Source organism: Heptranchias perlo, chromosome 1 (assembly GCF_035084215.1).
Source record: "Heptranchias perlo isolate sHepPer1 chromosome 1, sHepPer1.hap1, whole genome shotgun sequence".
Taxonomy (NCBI): domain Eukaryota; kingdom Metazoa; phylum Chordata; class Chondrichthyes; order Hexanchiformes; family Hexanchidae; genus Heptranchias; species Heptranchias perlo.
In genome coordinates, this window is record NC_090325.1 from 10,788,799 (window position 1) to 10,809,080 (window position 20,282).

The following is a 20,282-nucleotide window of genomic DNA, read 5'->3' on the forward strand; positions in this document are numbered from 1 at the left end:
TAGCTATAACATCCCAGTCCCATGTACCCATCCATGCCCTGAGTTCATCTGCCTTGCCCATCAGACTTCTTGCATTGAAATAAATGCAGTTTAATCTAGTCTTCCCTTGGTCTTTGCCCTGCTTTCTCAGACCATCTGTCCGGTCATGTTCTGTACACTCTCCCTTACTGCATTTTGTTTCTGTCACCACTTTATTTCCCACTGACTTCCTGCATCGGTTCCCATCCCCCTGCCACATTAGTTTAAACCCTCCCCAACAGCACTAGCAAACACTCCCCCTAGGACATTGGTTCCAGTCCTGCCCAGATGCAGACCGTCCAATTTGTACTGGTCCCACCTCCCCCAGAACCGGTTCCAATGGCCCAGGAATTTGAATCCCTCCCTCTTGCACCATCTCTCAAGCCACGTATTCATCTTAGCTATCCTGTCATTCCTACTCTGACTAGCCCGTGGCACTGGTAGCAATCCTGAGATTACTACCTTTGAGGTCCTACTCTTTAGTTTAACTCCTAACTCCCTAAATTCAGCTTGTAGGACCTCATCCTGTTTTTTACCTATATCGTTGGTGCCTATATGCACCACGACAACTGGCTGTTCACCCTCCCCCTCCAGAATGTCCTGCAGCCGCTCCGAGACATCCTTGACCCTTGCACCAGGGAGGCAACATACCATCCTGGAGTCTCGGTTGCGTCCGCAGAAACGCCTGTCTATTCCCCTTACAATCGAGTCCCCTATCACTATAGCTCTGCCACTCTTTTTCCTGCCCTCCTGTGCAGCAGAGCCAGCCACGGTGCCATGAACCTGGCCACTGCCACCTTCCCCTGGTGAGCCATCTCCGCCAACAGTATCCAAAACGGTATACCTGTTTTGGAGGGAGATGACCGCAGGGGACCCCTGCACTGCCTTCCTACTCTTCCTCTGTCTGTTGGTCACCCATTCACTATCTCCCTCAGTAATTTTTATCTGCGGTGTGACCAACTCACTGAACGTGCTATCCACGACTTTCTCAGCATCGCGGATGCTCCAAAGTGAGTCCATCCGCAGCTCCAGAGCCGTCAAGCGGTCAAACAATAGCTGCAGCTGGACACACTTCCCGCAGGTGAAGGAATCAGGGATACAGGAAGGAGCCCTGAATTCCCACATCCCACAAGAGGAACATGACACGGCGCTGGGATCTCCTGCCATGACTTAACCCTTAAATTAGCTTAAGAACAACTACAATGTCAAGAGAAAAAAAAAGGAAAGAAAAACTACTTACCACTCCCTTTAAGGAGTTTACTCCTTTAAATTGTTCTCAATTTAGAGAATGTTAACTACACTAGGGACCTTGATTCACTAAAAAATAATGTTATGGGGTCTTAATGTCCACCTGATGTTCAGGTGGGACCTCAGTTTAATGTCTCACCTGAAGGGCGGCACCTCCGACTGTGCGGGGACTCCCATCATCACTGCACTGGGAGTCTCAGCATAGTATGTACACGCAAACCCAGGTGTGACGCCTCTGTGCCCAATCTTCTGTCCCGAAGTCAACAGTATTATCAATTTGAGCCAAGCGATCTCATGAAGGATTAAAATGGGTGGGGAGTGGCTGGGAGGGGAGGTTTTTCTGCGTAGTAGATAAATACGTGTCGGCTGTGGCTCAGTTGATAGCACTCTTGCGTCTGAGTCAGAAGGTCGTGGGTCCGAGTCCCACTCCAGAGACTTGAGGCCATAATCCCAGTGCAATACTGAGGGATATCTAGAAGACTAGAATACAAGGGGGTACAAGTTATGCTACAGCTATTCAAATCCCTGGTTAGACCACACCTGGAGTACTGTGTTCATTTCTGGGCACCGCACCTTAGGAAGGATATACTGGCCTTGGAGAGAGTGAAGCGTAGATTTACTAGAATGATACCTGGGCTCCAAGGGATAAATTACGAGGCGAGATTACACAAACCAGGGTTGTATTCCCTGGAATTTAGAAGATTAAGGGGTGATTTTGATCGAAGTTTTCAAGATATTAAGTGGAACTGATAGGGTAGATAGAGAGAAACTATTTCCGTTGGTTGGGGAGTCTAGGACTAGGGGACATAGCCTAAAAATTAGAGCCAGGACTTTCAGGAGTGAAGTTAGGAAACACTTCTACACGCAAAGGGTGGTAGAAGTTTGGAACTCTCTTTCGCAAACGGCAGTTGATGCTAGCTCTATTGTTAACTTTAAATCTGAGATCAATAGATTTTTGTTAACCAAAGGTATTAAGGGATATGGGGCTAAGGCAGGTCTATGGAGTTAGGTCACAGATCAGCCATGATCTCATTGAATGGCGGAACAGACTTGAGGGGCAAAATGGCCTACTCCTGTTCCTATGCACTGTCGGAGGTGCCGTCTTTTGGATGAGACGTTAAACCAAGGCTCCATCTGCCCTCTCAGGTGGACGTAAAAGATCCCACAGCACTATTTGAAGGGGAGCAGGAGAGTTCTCTCAGTGTCCTAGCCAATATTTATCCCTCAACCAACATCAGTAAAACAGATGATTTGGTTATTTATCTCATTGCTGTTTGTGGGATCTTGCTGTACGCAAATTGGCTGCCATATTTCCTACATTGCAATGGTGACTACACTTCAAAAAAGAACTTTGTCGGCTGTAAAGCGCTTTGGGACATCTTGAGAGGTGCGTTTTATAAATGCAAGATTTTCTTTCTATAAAGGGTGAGCCCAGTGATCTGGTGCTCTCTTGGAGCAGGGAGTACGCCTCTGCTGTCCCCAGATGTACCCCCCAGTGAGAGGCACTCTCTGCTGGAAGCCTCCTGATCATAGACTCAGCGCTATAGATTTTCCACATACTACAAGAGACATAGCAGGATGCTACTTGTATTGAAATGACCCTGTACTATTTTAAGCACTGCTCTCCGAACATAAGCAGTGCCAGACACTACATCATCGAGGCTGGTTCCAACAGACGAATGCCTAGCAACGCCTAGAATTGGACCTCACTGTTTACTAACTCAAGGCTCAGGTAGGCCTTCATCAGTAGATTAAGTCAGAAGTAATCTGAAGCAAGTTCAGGCAAAATTTCCATTCAGACCCTTGACAGCTCAATGATTTGGTGACTTTGAGAATGTCACTGATGAAACAATGGCCCCGATTGTCTTTTTGATTCACTGTCCCTGGCACTTGGCTCAATTTCAAATTCAGTCCCAGGATACACCTACCCCTTAGGGAGTTGGCTGCTAAAATGGGAAAATTAAAATCCTAGCCAGAAGATTGAGCTCAGTGTGCAGTAAGTGGACCTTCCACGCTCACGTGTCAGGCATTTGCCTGTTTATGTTGGAAGGTGGCCATTCAAAAGAAACCACCCAAATTAATTATATTACAAATGTCAGGGATGTAAAAGGCTGTTCATCATGTCGTATCTTATCCATCTAGTGCCCTAACTCTCCCATCAATATAACTTTCCCTTTTTATATATGGGATCCTTGGCTTTATAAATTAGAGGCATAGAGTACAAAAGCAAGGAAGTTGTGCCAAACCTTTCTGAATCACTGGTTCGGCCTCAGCTGGAGTATTGTGGCTAATTCTGGGCACCACAGTTTAGGAAGGATGTCAAGGCCTTCGAGAGGGTGCAGAAGAGATTTACTAGAATGGTACCAGGGATCCGGGACTTCAGTTATATGGAGAGACTGGAGAAGCTGGGATTGTTCTCCTTCGAGCAGAGAAGGTTAAGGGGAGATATAATGGAGGCATTCAAAATGGTGAAGGGTTTTGATAGAATAAATAAGGAGAAACTGTTTCCACTGACAGGAGGGTCAGTAACCAGAGGACACAGATTTAAGGTATTTGGCAAAAGAGCCAGAGGGGAGATGAGGAGAATTTTTTTTTATGCAGCGAGTTGTTATGATCTGGAATGCACTGCTTGGAAAGGATGGTGGAAGCAGGTTCAATAATAACTTTCAAAAGGAAATTGGATAAATAATTGAAGAGGAATAAATTTGCAGGACTATGGGGAAAGGGCAGGGGAGTGGGACTAATTGCATCGGGGAAAATAGAAAGTTTTGCATTTATATAGTGCCTTTCATGACCTCAGGACATCCCATCTTTTTTTTTTTCACATCGTTCACCTGAGGAAGGAGGTAGCCTCCGAAAGCTTGTGAATTTAAAATAAAATTGCTGGACTATAACTTGGTGTTGTAAAATTGTTTACAATTGTCAACCCCAGTCCATCACCGGCATCTCCACATCATGACATCCCAAATCACTTTACAACCAATTAAGTACTCTTGAAGTGTAGTCACTGTTATTCTGTAGGCAAACACGGCAGCCAATTTGCACACAGCAAGGTCCCACAAACAGCAATGAAATAAATCACTGTTTTTAGTGGTGTTCGTTGAGGGATAAATATTGGACAGGACACCCTGCTTGTTTTCAAATAGCAGAGTAGGATCTTTTATATTGAGGTACATCGAGTTACATCAAAACTACAGCGCAGAAACAGGCCATTTAGCCCAACTGGTCTATGCTGGCATTTATGCTCCACACGTGCATCCTCCCTCCCTACTTCTGTAGGGGGTGGTGGTGTGTGTCAGCTTCACCTCTGACTTCTGAGCAGTTCGAATCGTTCCCACTCCCTTGGTTCTCGACCTTGGACTTATTTGGGGGTTGTGACAAAGTGCAGCAGACAACTGGTTTTGGTGCAAGAAAAAAAAACTGGATTTACTGAAGTCACAAATGAACTTATAACATTAGGATTATACTGAAATTATACAGACCTACAAAAGTACACTTAGTTAAGAATGGGGAACACACGGCATAACGAGGAAAAATCACGCTACTAATCCCCTTACCCTTGTCCCACCCCCAAAACCTAACTAAATTGAACTAGGAGAGGTCAGGGATCATGTTCACCACCCAGGGTTCCTTGACAATTCGAAATCCAGCCAGGTAAGCCGGTTGCAGTTTTGGGGTACGCTCTTTGTGTCCTCTGGGCCCTGCTGTCCCCACGTGGTCCTGGTCTGTGGAATCTGCGCAGGTTCGACAGTTGGGTGGAGTCCGCTGATGCGGTAAGGCGCAGTAGTGGGTGGTGGATCTTCGTGGAGGGCTGCGGTTGCGGTCGTCTTGTCTTCGGTTGAGCCTGCCACGCCGTGCCTCTCGCCGTGATGTTGCCTGCGGGCCTGCGAACCTCCGGATCTCCTTCCTCCGCTTAGCTCAGCTATCTCTCCCTGCTTAAACTCTGCTTAAAACTGCTCAAAACCTGCCCCCTTCGTAACTGGTGGCCCAGTTATATTGTTTTTCGAATTTCTTATCTGAGCACCAAATCAGGGTTAGTTCTTTGTCTGATTTAGGTGGGCTTCTTCAGGTGATTATAGTTTTTCGCCTTAACTGGTTTTGGGGCAGTTGTCTCGTTTTTAATGGGCTTGCATAATGTTTATCGTTGCCTTCCTGCCCCCGTAACTAGTCTTGAACTGCAAGCCATTGTATATGTGAAGTCTTGATGGGCTTGCATAATTGCTCCATTGTTGCCTTCCTGCCTTAGTAGCTCGTAGTGATTATTTATGCAAGGTTTTGATGGGCTTTAGTTTCGTGTAAGATGAAGTCTTTCTCTGGGTTGATTGTTTTAAAGGGAAGAATGCGTATTCTGTCTCCTCTCGTTGTCTGGTTTCAGGCAACAATCCACACTGCACCCAACAAGCCCGGGCATGTCATGTCCCAGGCCCTCACGGGCCTGGCCTTCTGTCTGCTGGGTTCCACATTTAACCCAGCAGTTGGATCCTCTGCCATAAAAGTCCAAAAGTCATATCCTTGTTGATGATTTGAAAAATGTGGGAATTTTGAGAACCCTTCAACTTTGTCTAACCCTATCAGCATATCCTTCTATTCCTTTCTCCCCTATGTGAATATCTAGCTTCCTCTTAAATGCATCTTTGCTATTTACCTCAACTACTCCTTGTGGTAACGAGTTCCACATTCTGACCACTCTCTTTGGGTAAAGAAGTTTCTCCTGAAATTCCCTATTGGATTTATTAGTGACTATCTTACATATATGACCTCTAGTTTTGGACACCCCCACAAGTGGAAACATTTTCTCTACATCCATCCCATCAAACCCTACTATCATCTTAAAGACTTCTATCAGGTCACCCCTCAGCCTTCTCTTTTCCAGAAAAAAGACCCTCAGCCTGTTTAGTCTTTACTGATGAGTACATCCTCTCAGTTCTGTTATCATCCTTGTGAATCTATTTTGCACCTTCTCCAGTGCCTCTATATCCTTCTTATAATATGGAGTCTAGAACTGTGTACAGTACTCCAAGTGTGGTCTAACCAAGGTTCTACACAAGTTTAACATAAATTATCATGGAAAGTTACGGCACAGAACATAAGGAGGCCATTTGGCCCATCTTGTCCGTGCCAGCCGAAAAAGAACTATCCAGCTTAATCCCACTTGGTCCGTAGCCCTGCAGGTCACAGTACTTCAAGTGCACATCCAAGTACTTTTTAAATGAATTGAGGGTTTCTGCCTCCATCACCCTTTCAGGCAGTGAGTTCCAGACCCCCACCACCCTCTGGGTGAAAAAATCTTTCCTCAGCTCCCCTCTAATCCTTCTACCAATTACTTTAAATCTATGCCCCCTGATCACTGACCCTTCTGCTAAGGGAAATAGGTGCTCCCTATCCACTCTATCTAGGCCCCTCATAATTTTATACACCTCAATTAAATCTCCCCTCAGCCTCTTCTGTTTCAAAGAAAACAACCCCAGCCGATGCAGTCTTTCCTCAGAGCTAAAATTTTCCAGTCCTGGCAACATCCTCGTAAGTGTCCTCTGTACCCTTTCCAGTTTTTTTTTTTTTTGTTCATGGGATGTGGGCATCGCTGGCGAGGCCAGCATTTATTGCCCATCCCTAATTGCCCTTGAGAAGGTGGTGGTGAGCCGCCTTCTTGAACCGCTGCAGTCCGTGTGGTGACGGTTCTCCCACAGTGCTGTTAGGAAGGGAGTTCCAGGATTTTGACCCAGCGACGATGAAGGAACGGCGGTATATTTTCAAGTCGGGATGATGTGTGACTTGGAGGGGAACGTGCAGGTGGTGTTGTTCCCATGTGCCTGCTGCTCTTGTCCTTCTAGGTGGTAGAGGTCGCAGGTTTGGGAGGTGCTGTCGAAGAAGCCTTGGCGAGTTGCTGCAGTGCATCCTGTGGATGGTACATACTGCAGCCACAGTACGCCGGTGGTGAAGGGAGTGAATGTTTAGGGTGGTGGATGGGGTGCCAATCAAGCGGGCTGCTTTGTCCTGGATGGTGTCGAGCTTCTTGAGTGTTGTTGGAGCTGCACTCATCCAGGCAAGTGGAGAGTATTCCATCACACTCCTGACTTGTGCCTTGTAGATGGTGGAAAGGCTTTAGGGAGTCAGGAGGTGAGTCACTCGCCGCAGAATACCCAACCTCTGACCTGCTCTTGTAGCCACTGTATTTATATGGCTGGTCCAGTTAAGTTTCTGGTCAATAGTGACCTCCAGGATGTTGATGGTGGGGGATTCGGCGATGGTAATGCTATTGAATGTCAAGGGGAGGTGGTAAGACACTCTTTTGTTGGAGATGGTCATTGCCTGGCACTTATCTGGCGCGAATGTTACTTGCCACTTATCAGCCCAAGCCTGGATGTTGTCCAGGTCTTGCTGCATGCGGGCTCGGACTACTTCATTATTTGAGGGGTTGCGAATGGAACTGAACACTGTGCAATCATCAGCGAACATCCCCATTTCTGACCTTATGATGGAGGGAAGGTCATTGATGAAGCAGCTGAAGATGGTTGGGCCTAGGACACTGCCCTGAGGAACTCCTGCAGCAATGTCCTGGGGCTGAGATGATTGGCCTCCAACAACTACTACCATCTTCCTTTGTGCTAGGTATGACTCCAGCCACTTGAGAGTTTTCCCCCTGATTCCCATTGACTTCAATTTTACTAGGGCTCCTTGGTGCCACACTCGGTCAAATGTTGCCTTGATGTAAAGGGCAGTCACTCTCACCTCACCTCTGGAATTCAGCTCTTTTGTCCATGTTTGGACCAAGGCTGTAATGAGGTCTGGAGCCGAGTGGTCCTGGCGGAACCCAAACTGAGCATCGGTGAGCAGGTTATTGGTGAGTAAGTGCCACTTGATAGCACTGTCGACGACACCTTCCATCACTTTGCTGATGATTGAGAGTAGACTGATGGGGCGGTAATTGGCCGGATTGGATTTGTCCTGCTTTTTGTGGGCAGGACATACCTGGGCAATTTTCCACATTGTCGGGTAGATGCCAGTGTTGTAGCTGTACTGGAACAGCTTGGCTAGAGGCGCAGCTCGTTCTGGAGCACAAGTCTTTAGCACTACAGCCGGGATGTTGTCGGAGCCCATAGTCTTTGCTGTATCCAGTGCACTCAGCCGTTTCTTGATATCACGTAATTTGGTGACCAGAACTGTACGCAATACGCAAGCTGTGCCTAACTAGTGTTTTATACAGTTCTAGCATAACCTCCCTGCTCTTATGTTCTATGCTTCGGCTAATAAAGGAAAGTATCCCGTATGCCTTCTTAACCACCTTTTCTTCCTGTCCTGCTACCTTCAGGGCTCTGTGGACATGCATTCCAAGGTCCCTCTCTTCCTCTACACCTCTCAGTATCCTCCCATTTATTGTGTATTCCCTTGCCTTGTTTGCCATTCTCAAATGCATTACCTCACATTTCTCCAGATTGAATTCCATTTGCCACTTTTCTGCCCACCTGATCAGTCAATTGATATTTTACTGCAATCTACAGCTTTCCTCCTCACTATCAACAACATGGCCAATTTTTTTTATCATCTGCAAACTTCTTAATCATGTCCCTTACATTTAGGTCTAAATTATATATACCACTAAAAGCAAGGGACCTAGTACTGAGTCCTGTGGAACCCCACTGGAAACAGCCTTCCAGTCACAAAAATGTCCGTCGACCATTACCCTTTGCTTCCTGCCACTGAGCCAATTTTGGATCCAACTTGTCGCTTTCCCTTGGATCCCATGGGCTTGTACTTTTCTGACCAGTCTGCCTCGTGGGCCCTTGTCAAAAGCCTTGCCACAATCCATGTAGACTACATCAAACGCGCTACCCTCATCGACCTTGTTACCTCCTCAAATAATTCAATCAAATTAGTGAGACACGACCTTCCCTTGACAAATCTATGCTAACTGTCCATGATTACTCCGTGCCTTTCTAACTGGTGGTTAATAGTCCCTCAGAATTGATTCCAATAATTTGCCCACCACCGAGGTAATGCTTACTAGCCTGTAATTATTCAGTCTATCCTTTTCTCCCTTTTTAAACAACGGTACAACATTAGCAGTTCTCCATTCCTCCAGCACCATGCTTGTAGCCAGAGAGGATTTGAAAATGATGGTCAGTGCCTCTGCAATTTCCTCCCTTGCTTCTTTTAACAGCCTGGGTTATATTTCATGTGGGCTTGGCAATTTATTCACTTGCATATATGCTAATCTCCTTAATATTTCCTCCTTCACTATGTTCATCCCATCCAATATTTCATACTCCTTAACTACAAACTCTGCATCGACCCCCTCTTTTGTGAATACAGATGCAAAGTATCCATTAAGAACCATACCAACATCTTCCGCCTCCCCACATAGGTTACCTTTTTGGTCTCTAATAGGCCCTACTTTTTCTTAGTTATTCTCTTGCTTTTTATGTATTTATAAAACATCTTTGGGTTTTCCTTGAATTTACCTGTCAGTATTTTTTTCATACCCTCTCTTTGCTTTCCTAATCTTTTTAATTTCATCTCTGCACTTTCTATACTCCTCTAGGCTTTCTGCAGCATTGAGCTCTCTGTGTCTGACATAAGCTTTCCTTTTTTGCCTTATCTTACCCTGTAAGCTCCTTGACATCCAGGAGGCTCTAGATTTGGGAGTCCCACCCTTTTTCTTTGTGGGAACATATTTGCTCTGAACCCTCACTATCTCCTCCTTGAATGCCTCCCACTGTTCTGACACTAATTTACCTTCAAGTACCTGTTTCCAGCCCACTTCTCTGCTTTTTAATTATATCTCTCTAGAAATGAACCCCAGTGCTTGGTTTGCTTATTTTATGGCGTTGCTACTTTTAGTGATTTGTGTATCTAGATCCCGTTGCTCCTCCATCCCATTTAGATTTATTATCCAAGCAGTATGTGGCTTCCTTATTCTTCCGACTAAAATGCACCACCTCACACTTATCTATATTGAAATTCATTTGCCAATTACACGCCCATTCTGCAAGTTTATGAATGACTTCCTATATTTTGTTGCATTCTTCCTTTAACTACACCTCCCAATTTGGTGTTGTCAGCAAATTTTCAAATTGTACTTCCGATTCCCGAGTCCAAATCATTAATGTAAATTGTGAAAAACAATGGTCCTAGCACCCATCCCTGTGGAACACCACTTCCCTCCTCCTGATTCAGAGACACGAGTACTACCAACTGAGCCATGACTGACACTTTTTTTTAAGCCAGCAAATTTTTAAGTGTATTCCCACAAAGCATCTGTCTCTAGCGTAATTTCCTCCAAAGTTTCACCTTAGATAAGAACATAGGAATATATGAACAGGAGTGGGCCATTCAGCCCCTCGTGCCTGCTCCGCCATTTGATAAGATCATGGCTGATCTGTGATCTAGCTCCATATACCTGCCTTTGGCCCATATCCCTTAATACCTTTGGTTGCCAAAAAGCTGTCTATCTCAGATTTAAAATTAGCAATTGAGCAAGCATCAATTGCCGATTGCGGAAGAGAGTTCCAAACTTCTACCACCCTTTGTGTGTAGAAATGTTTTCTAATCTCACTCCTGAAAGGTCTGGCTCTAATTTTTAGACTGTGCCCCCTACTCCTGGAATCCCCAACCAGCGGAAATAATTTCTCTCTATCCACCCTATCCGTTCCTCTTAATATCTTATAAACTTCGATCAGATCACCCCTTAACCTTCTAAACTCCAGAGAATACAACCCCAATTTGTGTAATCGCTCCTCGTAACTTAACCCTTGAAGTCCGGGTATCATTCTGGAAAACGCAAGCAAGCAAAGCTGGCCCTGAAGGGTCCACATGTTGGAATACATCAGCACTTTTAGGAATGAATTGTGGTTGAGCATTAATTAGCCATTGCTGGACAGGTATTTGGATTCGTCAATACTCACAATTCTACATGATGTGGAGATGCCGGTGATGGACTGGGGTTGACAATTGTAAACAATTTTACAACACCAAGTTATAGTCCAACGATTTTTATTTGAAATCTACAAGCTTTCGGAGGCTTCCTCCTTCCTCAGGTAATTGTCAGGAGCTCATAGAATGATGTATAAATGCGTAGGCTTCAAGGAGCTCCTGACAATTACCTGAGGAAGGAGGAAGCCTCCGAAAGCTTGTAGATTTCAAATAAAAATCATTGGACCACAATTCTACAGTACTCCTACCATGAAGGAAGATGTCTCAAAGTGCTTTTCGTTGAGGAGGATAGAACCAAAGACATGAAGAGATGGGTTTTAATGACTTTTTCGAAAGCAGGGAGGGAGGTGGCAAGATGGAGGGAACCGGGTAGGGAGTTCCAGAGGGCAAGGATTCAGTGGCTAAAGAAGTGTCACCCTCTCCAACGGTGGTGGACAAGGAGAAGCATTAGAGGAGGGGAGGGTGTATGTTGGACATAAAAGTTGGGGAGATCTTTTAAGGTAGGGTGGGTGAGGCCATGGAGGGATTCGATTGCAAGAACAAAAATGTTGATGTTAAATGTCTGGTGCATGGGGAGCTAGTGTCAGCCATGGCTCAGTAGGTAGCACACTCGCCTCTGTGTCACAAGGTCATGGGTTCAAGTCGCACTACAGGGACTTGAGCATATAACCAAGGCTGACAGTGCTGGACCGAGGGAGTGCTACACTGTCGGAGGTGCCGACTTTCGGATGAGACGTCAAACCGAGGCCCTGTCTGCCCACTAGGTGGACACTAAAGATCCCATGGCACTATTTTGAAGAAGAGGAGGGGGGTTCTCCCAGGTTTCCTGGCTAATATTTATCCCTCAACCAATACCACTAAAACTGATTAACTGGTCATTATCACATTGCTGTTTGTGGGACCTTGCTGTGTGCAAATTGCCTGCCACGTTTCCTACAATACAACAGTGACTACACTTTGAAAGTACTTCATTTGCTGTAAAGCGCTTTGGGACGCGTGATGTCATGAAAAGTGCTATAGAAATGCAAGTTTTTCTTTCTAGTAGAATTTTGAGAAGATGGGGGTGCTGGACTGTGTGGGACTTGGTGCTGGTGAGGACATGGGCTGCAGCATTTTGGATGAGGCAGGGAGTCTGTCTAGGAGAGTATTGGAGAAATCGGGCCTCGAGGTGGTGAAGGTATGGTTTCAGCAGCAGGTGAAGAGGAGTAGGTACTGAGGGGGGAAATATTGCAGTGGTGGGAGAAAGTGATCACGGTAACGGAATGGATGTGGGGAACAAGCTAAACCCCGGGATCGAACAGTGCACCAAATGGCACAAAATCCGTAATGAAAAACAGATGCTGAGATTAGGAAGGAAAGATTAGATTCTGGAGTATGGACATTCCAAATGGTTTGAAAAGCATTACATTGGGGTGGTAGTGGAGGGGAGGCGAGGAGGGAGGGAACACACTGCTCTCTCAAATGCTTTCGTTGGTGAAATAGGGCTCAAGCAGATGGATGATAGAAATAGATATTACATACCAGTCGTCCTCATACTCTCTGGAGTTTGGAAGAATGAGAGGTGATCTCATTGAAACATATAAGATTATGAGGGGGCATGACAGGGTAGATGCTGACAGGCTCTTTCCCCTGGCTGGAGAGTCTAGAACTAGGGGGTATAGTCACAGGATAAGGGGTCGGCCAAGACTGAGATGAGGAGGAATTTCTTCATGCAGAGGTGAATCTTTGGAATTCTCTACCCCAGAGGGCTGTGGATGCTGAGCCGTTGAATATATTCAAGACTGATATCGATAGATTTTTGGACTCTAGGGGAATCAAGGGATATGGGGCTCGGGCTGGAAAGTGGAGTTGAGGTTGAGGATCAGGCATGATCTCATTGAATGGCGGAGCAGGCTCGAGGGATCGTACAGCCTACTCCTGCTCCTATTTCTTATGTTGGGTGACCAAGCTTTTAGTCAAAGAGATTTTGAACGAGGGCTCTTTAAAGAGGAGAGGGTGATGGAGAGACGGAGGAGCTTAGGGAGAGAATTTCAGAGAGTTGGACCAAGGTGGCCGAAGGCATGACCCCCAGTGGTGGGGTGAGGGGATGAGGGGAATACATAAGAGGCCAGAGTCAGAGGAACAGAGAGTTGCTGTTGCTCCAATGCCCTCTGTAACCTCGATAATCAAACAAACTGAGGCAAGTTATTAAATTGATTTGGGGCTATTTCGATTCTTGGTTTCACTGGAGTGTGGCCATTCCAAATGGTTTGAAAAGCCAACAAGTTACGTTGGGGTGGTAGTGGGTAGTGGGGGAGGGGAGGGGAGGGAGGAGGGAGGGAACACACTGCTCTCTGAAAGGCTCTCATTGGTGAATTAGTGTTCCCGCAGATGGATGGTAGAAATAGATATTACATAACAGTCCTCCTGTCACCTTTCATTACCATCTGGAGTGGCGGTTGGCAGCGGCGACGGGAACCAACGGCTTCCGTCACTGGCACTGTTGGTATCCTGCGGTAAAATAACTGGGTTATGGCTGGCACAAGCCTGTACACAGCCCATGGCATCAGTGTCCTTTCTACCAAGGCATTTAGACGATTCTGCACTGGTATTGTAAGTTGAAATTTAATTAAATGTAAAGAAAAAAAAATATTAATTTATCACTGTGGGCAATATGTGAACCTACTAAGCCTTTTACAAGAAGGCACTGTCTTGATGTGTTTACAAACATACTGCGAATGGCTCTGAAATATCTCTCCAAACTACTGGCCTGTGGCATCTTCATGACGTCAGCCCTTCTGGTTCTTCTGCCTGACTGAGCATAGAAAAAATGTTACTTTTACTAAAACACAGTAGTAGAAATACAGTCACTGACACAGGGTCCTTGTGTTCAAAGGCTTTGACAGCCTCACCCCTCCCTATCTCTGTAAGCTCCTCTAGCCCTACAGCCCTCCGAGATCTCTGCGCTCCTCCAATTCTGACCTCTTGAGCATCCCCGATTTCCTTCGTCCCACCATTGGCGGCCGTGCCTTCAGCCATCGAGGTCCTAAGCTGTGGAATTCCCTCCCTAAACCACTCCTCTCTTCCTCTTTCTCCTTTAAGACACTCCTTCAAACGTACCTCTTTGACCAAAATTTTGTTCACCTGTCCTAATATCCTTCTTTGGCTTAGTGTCAAATTTTGTTTGATAATCACTCCTGTGAAGCACCTTAGGACGTTTTACTATGTTAAAGGTGCTATATAAATGCAAGTTGTTGTTGCTGTCTGGCGGGGATGGGGGCACGGTTACTGAGCCTGGATAAGGGAGACAGATTAACACAGTCAGGAATAGGGTGCTAGGTTGCTGAGGGAGGGTTACCGAATGACAGTGTGCTGGAGCTGGATTAACATCCCTCACACGGTCACTCAGTGACCCCTCCTCCCAGCGCCCTGTGTTACTGACCGAATCTCTACTGATGTTAATCCAGCTCCCTCACACAGTTGGGCTCAGAACTTCCTCCCAGCCAACACCCTGTGTTAACAGTATGTTACTATATACCATCTCAAAGCCTTTCATAATTTTGAACCCTTTTTATTATATTCCCCCTTTAACCTTCTCTGCTCCCGTGAGTACAGTCTGAAGTTCTTCATCCTGACTATAACCTCTCACCTCTGGTATCATAAGAAAAAAAAGAAAGAACTTGCATTTATATAGCGGCCTTTCGTGACCTGGGGAACGTCCCAAAGCAATTTACAGCCAATGAAGTACTTTTGTAGTCACAACTGTAATGTACACACCAGTGAATCTATGCTGAAGCTTCTCAATGACTCCAATATCCCAGCCCAGAAATGCCATACTCTCTTGGGATGGAATTCAGGTGTTTGGGATGGAATTCAGGTGTTTGGGAGGAGGAAGAGGGGTGGGAATTTGGAATGGAACCGGCTTCTAGCGCTGATCCAGGGTATATGCCGCCTTGTTACCGATCGTTGCCAGTGGAGACCATCTGTCCACACATTTTACCCTCACGGAGCTTCCATCTCCTGGGAATAGCAAGCGATATCATTCCAAGGGGCTCCCGTTCATTTTGTCTCGTTTTTCTTTCTCTCAGGTTCATGGGTGGAGCTGAACTACAGTCAACACAGTGGGCCGGGCGGCTTGGAGCACGTCCCCTCCTCGACCTCCATCCATTACGGAGACATGGAGAAGATCCTGCTGGATGCACAGCACGAGTCGGGAAAGAACAGCTCGAGAGGCAGCTCCCACTGTGACAGGTCGATATGAACTCCTGGAAGTGCTTTGTGGCTCGTCGAAAAGGGGACAGTGTTTTGTTGACATTGTATATTGCCAGCCAACGCGCCATGTTTGTCTAGGGAGTTCTCAGTCATTGGATCCAAAAAAAATGAAATTTAATATTAAACTAAAATATTTTCATTAGATAGCTGATAGCTCAGTGGGCTAAGGGAGAGAGGTAGCTGGGGCATCCAGACCAGGCAAGTCCCAGGTTCAACTCTCGGCCTGTACTGATGCGACCGTTCTCAGCAGGGAGGTTCAGAACCTAGGAACAGGAGTAGGCCATTCAGCCCCTCGAGCCTGTTCCGCCATTTAATTAGATCATGGCCGATCTGTACCTCAACCCCATTTATCTACTTTAACTCCATATCCCTTAATATCCATGCCTAACAAAAATCTATCCATCTCGGTATTAAAAGCTATTGACCCCCAGCATCCACAGCCTTTTGGGGGAGAGACTTTCAGATAGATGAGGGCTGTGCAGTAGACGTGGTCTACATGGACTTTAGCAAAGCCTTTGATAAGGTACCGCATGGTAGGTTGTTACATAAGGTTAGATCTCACGGGATCCAAGGTGAGGTAGCCAATTGGATACAAAATTGGATTGACGGCAGAAGACAGAGGGTGGTTGTAGAGGGTTGTTTTTCAAACTGGAGGCCTGTGACCAGTGGTGTGCCTCAGGGATCGGTGCTGGGTCCGCTGTTATTTGTGATTTATATTAATGATTTGGATGAGAATTTAGTAGGCATGGTTAGTAAGTTTGCAGATGACACCAAGATTGGTGGCATTGTGGACAGTGAAGAAGGTTATCTAGGATTGCAACGGGGTCTTGATAAATTGGGCCAGTGGGCCGATGAATGGCAGATGGAGTTTAATTTAGATAAATGTGAGGTGATGCATTTTGGTAGATCAAATCAGGCCAGGACCTACTCTGTTAATGGTAGGGCGTTGGGGAGAGTTATAGAACAAAGAGATCTAGGAGTACAGGTTCATAGCTCCTTGAAAGTGGAGTCACAGGTGGATAGGGTGGTGAAGAAGGCATTCGGCATGCTTGGTTTCATTGGTCAGAACAGTGAATACAGGAGTTGGGGTGTCTTGTTGAAGTTGTACAAGACATTAGTTAGGCCACACTTGGAATACTGTGTACAGTTCTGGTCACCCTATTATAGAAAGAATATTATTAAACTAGAAAGAGTGCAGAAAAGATTTACTAGGATGCTACCGGGACTTGATGGTTTGACTTATAGGGAGAGGTTGGATAGGCTGAGACTTTTTTCCCTGGAGAGTAGGAGGTTTCGGGGGGATCTTATAGAAGTCTATAAAATAATGAGGGGCATAGATAAGGTAGATAGTCAAAATCTTTTGCCAAAGGTAGGGGAGTCTATAACGAGGGGGCATAGATTTAAGGTGAGAGGGGAGAGATACAAAAGGGTCCAGAGGGGCAATTTTTTCACTCACAGGGTGGTGAGTGTCTGGAACGAGCTGCCAGAGGCAGTAGTAGAGATGGGTACAATTTTTTCTTTTAAAAAGCATTTGGACAGTTACATGGGGAAGATGGGTATCGAGGGATATGGGCCAAGTGCAGGCAATTGGGACTAGCTTAGTGGTATAAACTGGGCGACATGGACATGTTGGGCCGAAGGGCCTGTTTCCATGTTGTAAACTTCTATGATTCTATGATTTCTACAAAAAAATGCTTCCTGATTTCACTCCTGAATGTCTCTAATTTTAAGACTGTGCCCCCTTGTTCTGGATTCCCCCCACCTGTAGAAATAGTTTCTCCCTATCTACTCCATTGAATTCCTTTTATCATTTTCAACACCTCGATTGGTTCGCCTTCTAAACTCAAGGGAATACAAGCCAAGCTTATGCAACCTGTCCTCATAATTTAACCCTTTAAGCCCTGGTGAATCTGTGCTGCACCCCCTCCAAGGCCAATATATGAGGTGCAGAAAACGCAATAGAAAATTCCAAGATGGCCGGATTGGTGAGGGGAGGGAGGAGACCCATAACTGCCTGTGTCGGCACTTCTCATACGAGGGAACTGATTGCAAATGCGTGGATGAATGAAGCGGAGAGAGTGGAGGATTCATGGTTCATTAAACACTGGCAAATTCTCAATGAACCAGCCAAGTGATTGCTACAGCATCTGACACTTTCTCCCATTTTCAAGCCAAGCCCTGGCTTGTTCTGCAGCCTGTCTTTCCTCCCTTTGTCATAGGAGGAATTAGCGTCAGGAAGTTCTGCATTGCAGGGCACCCAAAAATAAAATTGCCGATCTCATCAAATCTGCAAGTGACTGAAGCCAGCGCGATTGTTGCAATGATTTGAGTAACGTGGTTTCCAGAGATATTAAAGGGACAGTGTCACTGTTTCCAGAGATATTAAAGGGACAGTGTCACGGTTTCCAGAGATATTAAAGGGACAGTGCCACGGTTTCCAGAGATATTAAAGGGACAGTGTCACGGTTTCCAGAGATATTAAAGGGACTGTGTCATGGTTTCCAGAGATATTAAAGGGACAGAGTAGTGGTTTCCAGAGATATTAAAGGGACAACGCCATGGTTTCCAGAGATATTAAAGGGACAGAGTAGTGGTTTCCAGAGATATTAAAGGGACAGAGTAGTGGTTTCCAGAGATATAAAAGGGACAGTCTTACCGTACTGGAGAGCGTTCAGAGCAGGCTGCATTCCTGCTGCAGGAGCTCGATATCCCCCACCCCTGACCGCCATCTTAGCCTTAACAGAAGTTTGTGTTAAGCATGTCTAATACTTGAAAAGGGGAAATTTGCTGGGCTACGGGGAAAGAGGGGGGGAGTGGACTCATTGAATAGTGCTTGCAAAGAGCCGGCACAAACTCGTCGGGTGGAATGGCCTCCTTCTGTGCTATAAGATTCTATGATTTGTTGCAATGTGGATTTTTGTGGGTGTGAAGCTCTTATTTCGCACTAATTCAAAAAAATCCACCCTTCAGGAGAAACTAGGTTTATTACAGTTTAAAATAACAACATAGAGCAACCACTGCTTCTTACAAGCCTCGACTTGCGGGCTGCCTGGCTTCAGAGAGGATGCAACAAATTGCCTAATTGACACATTACATAGAATTACATCGAATTTACAGCACAGAAACAGGTCATTCAGCTCAACTGGTCTATGCCAGGATTTATGCTCCAAACGAGCCTCCTCCCTCCCTACTTCACCTATCCCTATCAGGATATCCTTCTACTCCTTTCTACCTCATGCGTTTATCTAATTTCCCCTTAAATGCATCTGTGCTAATCGCCTCAACTACTCCTTGTGGTAGTGAGTTCCACATTCCAACCACTCTCTGAGTAAAGAAGCTTCTCCTGAATTCCCTATAAGATAGAGGAGCAGGAGTAGTCCATACGGCCCCTCGAGCCTGCTCCGCCATTCAATAAGATCATGGCTGATCTTCTACCTCAGCTCTATATTCCCGCCCTATCCCCGTATCCCTTTATTCCCTTAGTGTCCAAAAATCTGCCCTATTGGATTTATTAGTGACTATCGTATATTTATGGCCCCGAGTTTTGGACTCTCCATATCTGCCCTTTCAAACCCTTGCATAATTTTAAAGACCTCTATCAGGTCACCCCTCAGCCTCCTCTTTTCTTCACATTGCCAGATATGGATAGTTAAGGGACCCTCTATGATGTAGATAATCAAATTGATATGAAACATTTACTCAAGTAAGGGAACGTCTTTAAATGCTCAGCGTTTCAATGGGGGATTTATTCTTTTCCAGTCACTGGATCAAACCATCACTGTCGTTTCAGGAGAACACTGGCTGCTAAGTTGAACTTAGCACTGGAACGTAGGAACAGGAATAGGCCATTCAGCCCCTCAAGCCTGTTCTACCATTCATTTAGATCATGGCTGATCCGTATCTTAACTCTATTTACCCGCCTTGATTCCATATCCCTTAATACCCTAACCTAACAAAAATCTATCAATCTCAGTTTTGAAATTTTCAATTGACCCCCAGCCTCAACAGCTTTTTGGGGGAGAGAGTTCCAGATTCCCACTACCCTTTGTGTGAAGAAGTGTTTTCTGATATCACCCCTGAATGGCCAAGGTTATGTCCCCTTGTTCTGGACTCCCCCCTACCAGGGGAAATAGTTTCTTTCTATGTACCCTATAAGATCCTTTAATCATCTTAAACACCTCAATCAGATCACCCCTTAATCTTCTAGACTCGAGGGAATACAAGCCTAGTCTATGCAAGCTGTCCTCATAATTTAACCCTGCAATTCATTGACTGAAAAGATCCCTTTGTCAGGATGTGAAGGATTAAGGGTGAGTGGAAGGTTGCGAATAATACATCTACTTATTCCTGTAACCCGTGCCCCCAACGTACGCACACAACTTAACCTCCATCATCTGGAAAGGGGGCCTAGTGAGGCCAGTAGAGTTGGCCGTGTTGACTGCCTGTACTGTTCTGAAACGACCTGACGGGAAGATATATTTGCACGGCAGCAAAGGAGCACGTCAGTCAGTTCCATGTTACGGAGTGTTGTTTACCCTGTTTTACAGCCCTCCTTTACTGATGAGCCCCCAGCTGCCTCGCTTTCCAGTCGAGTTTGAAACTGGGAGCACTGGGAGCATTGGAGACATCAACAGCACTCAGGTACGGACTTCATAGGGTGGTAACAGGGAGGGGAGTTGGACCTTCTGTGGCTAATGTCCCCTTTACTTTATAGGACCACTGAAGTAGCAACGTTTCTGTAACATGCTGGCACTCCCATTTTTGGCCACGGAGATCCTTCCCTGTACTGATCAGGGAACGGGAAATCCCAGTCTTGGCCTGGATGGGAAAGAGGG

The 20,282-nt window shown here is 45.8% G+C and overlaps 1 protein-coding gene across 1 annotated transcript in view; it reads left to right on the forward strand.

Moving 5' to 3' along the window:
* LOC137316372 (BCL2/adenovirus E1B 19 kDa protein-interacting protein 3-like) overlaps positions 1–20,282 on the forward strand; it is a 45,442-nt gene that overhangs the window by 18,586 nt on the left and 6,574 nt on the right. Inside the window, exons 2-3 of the mRNA XM_067980457.1 lie at positions 15,264–15,426; positions 19,995–20,088. Coding sequence (XP_067836558.1) covers positions 15,264–15,426; positions 19,995–20,088 — 257 coding nt within the window. The remainder of the gene's footprint in view (positions 1–15,263; positions 15,427–19,994; positions 20,089–20,282) is intronic.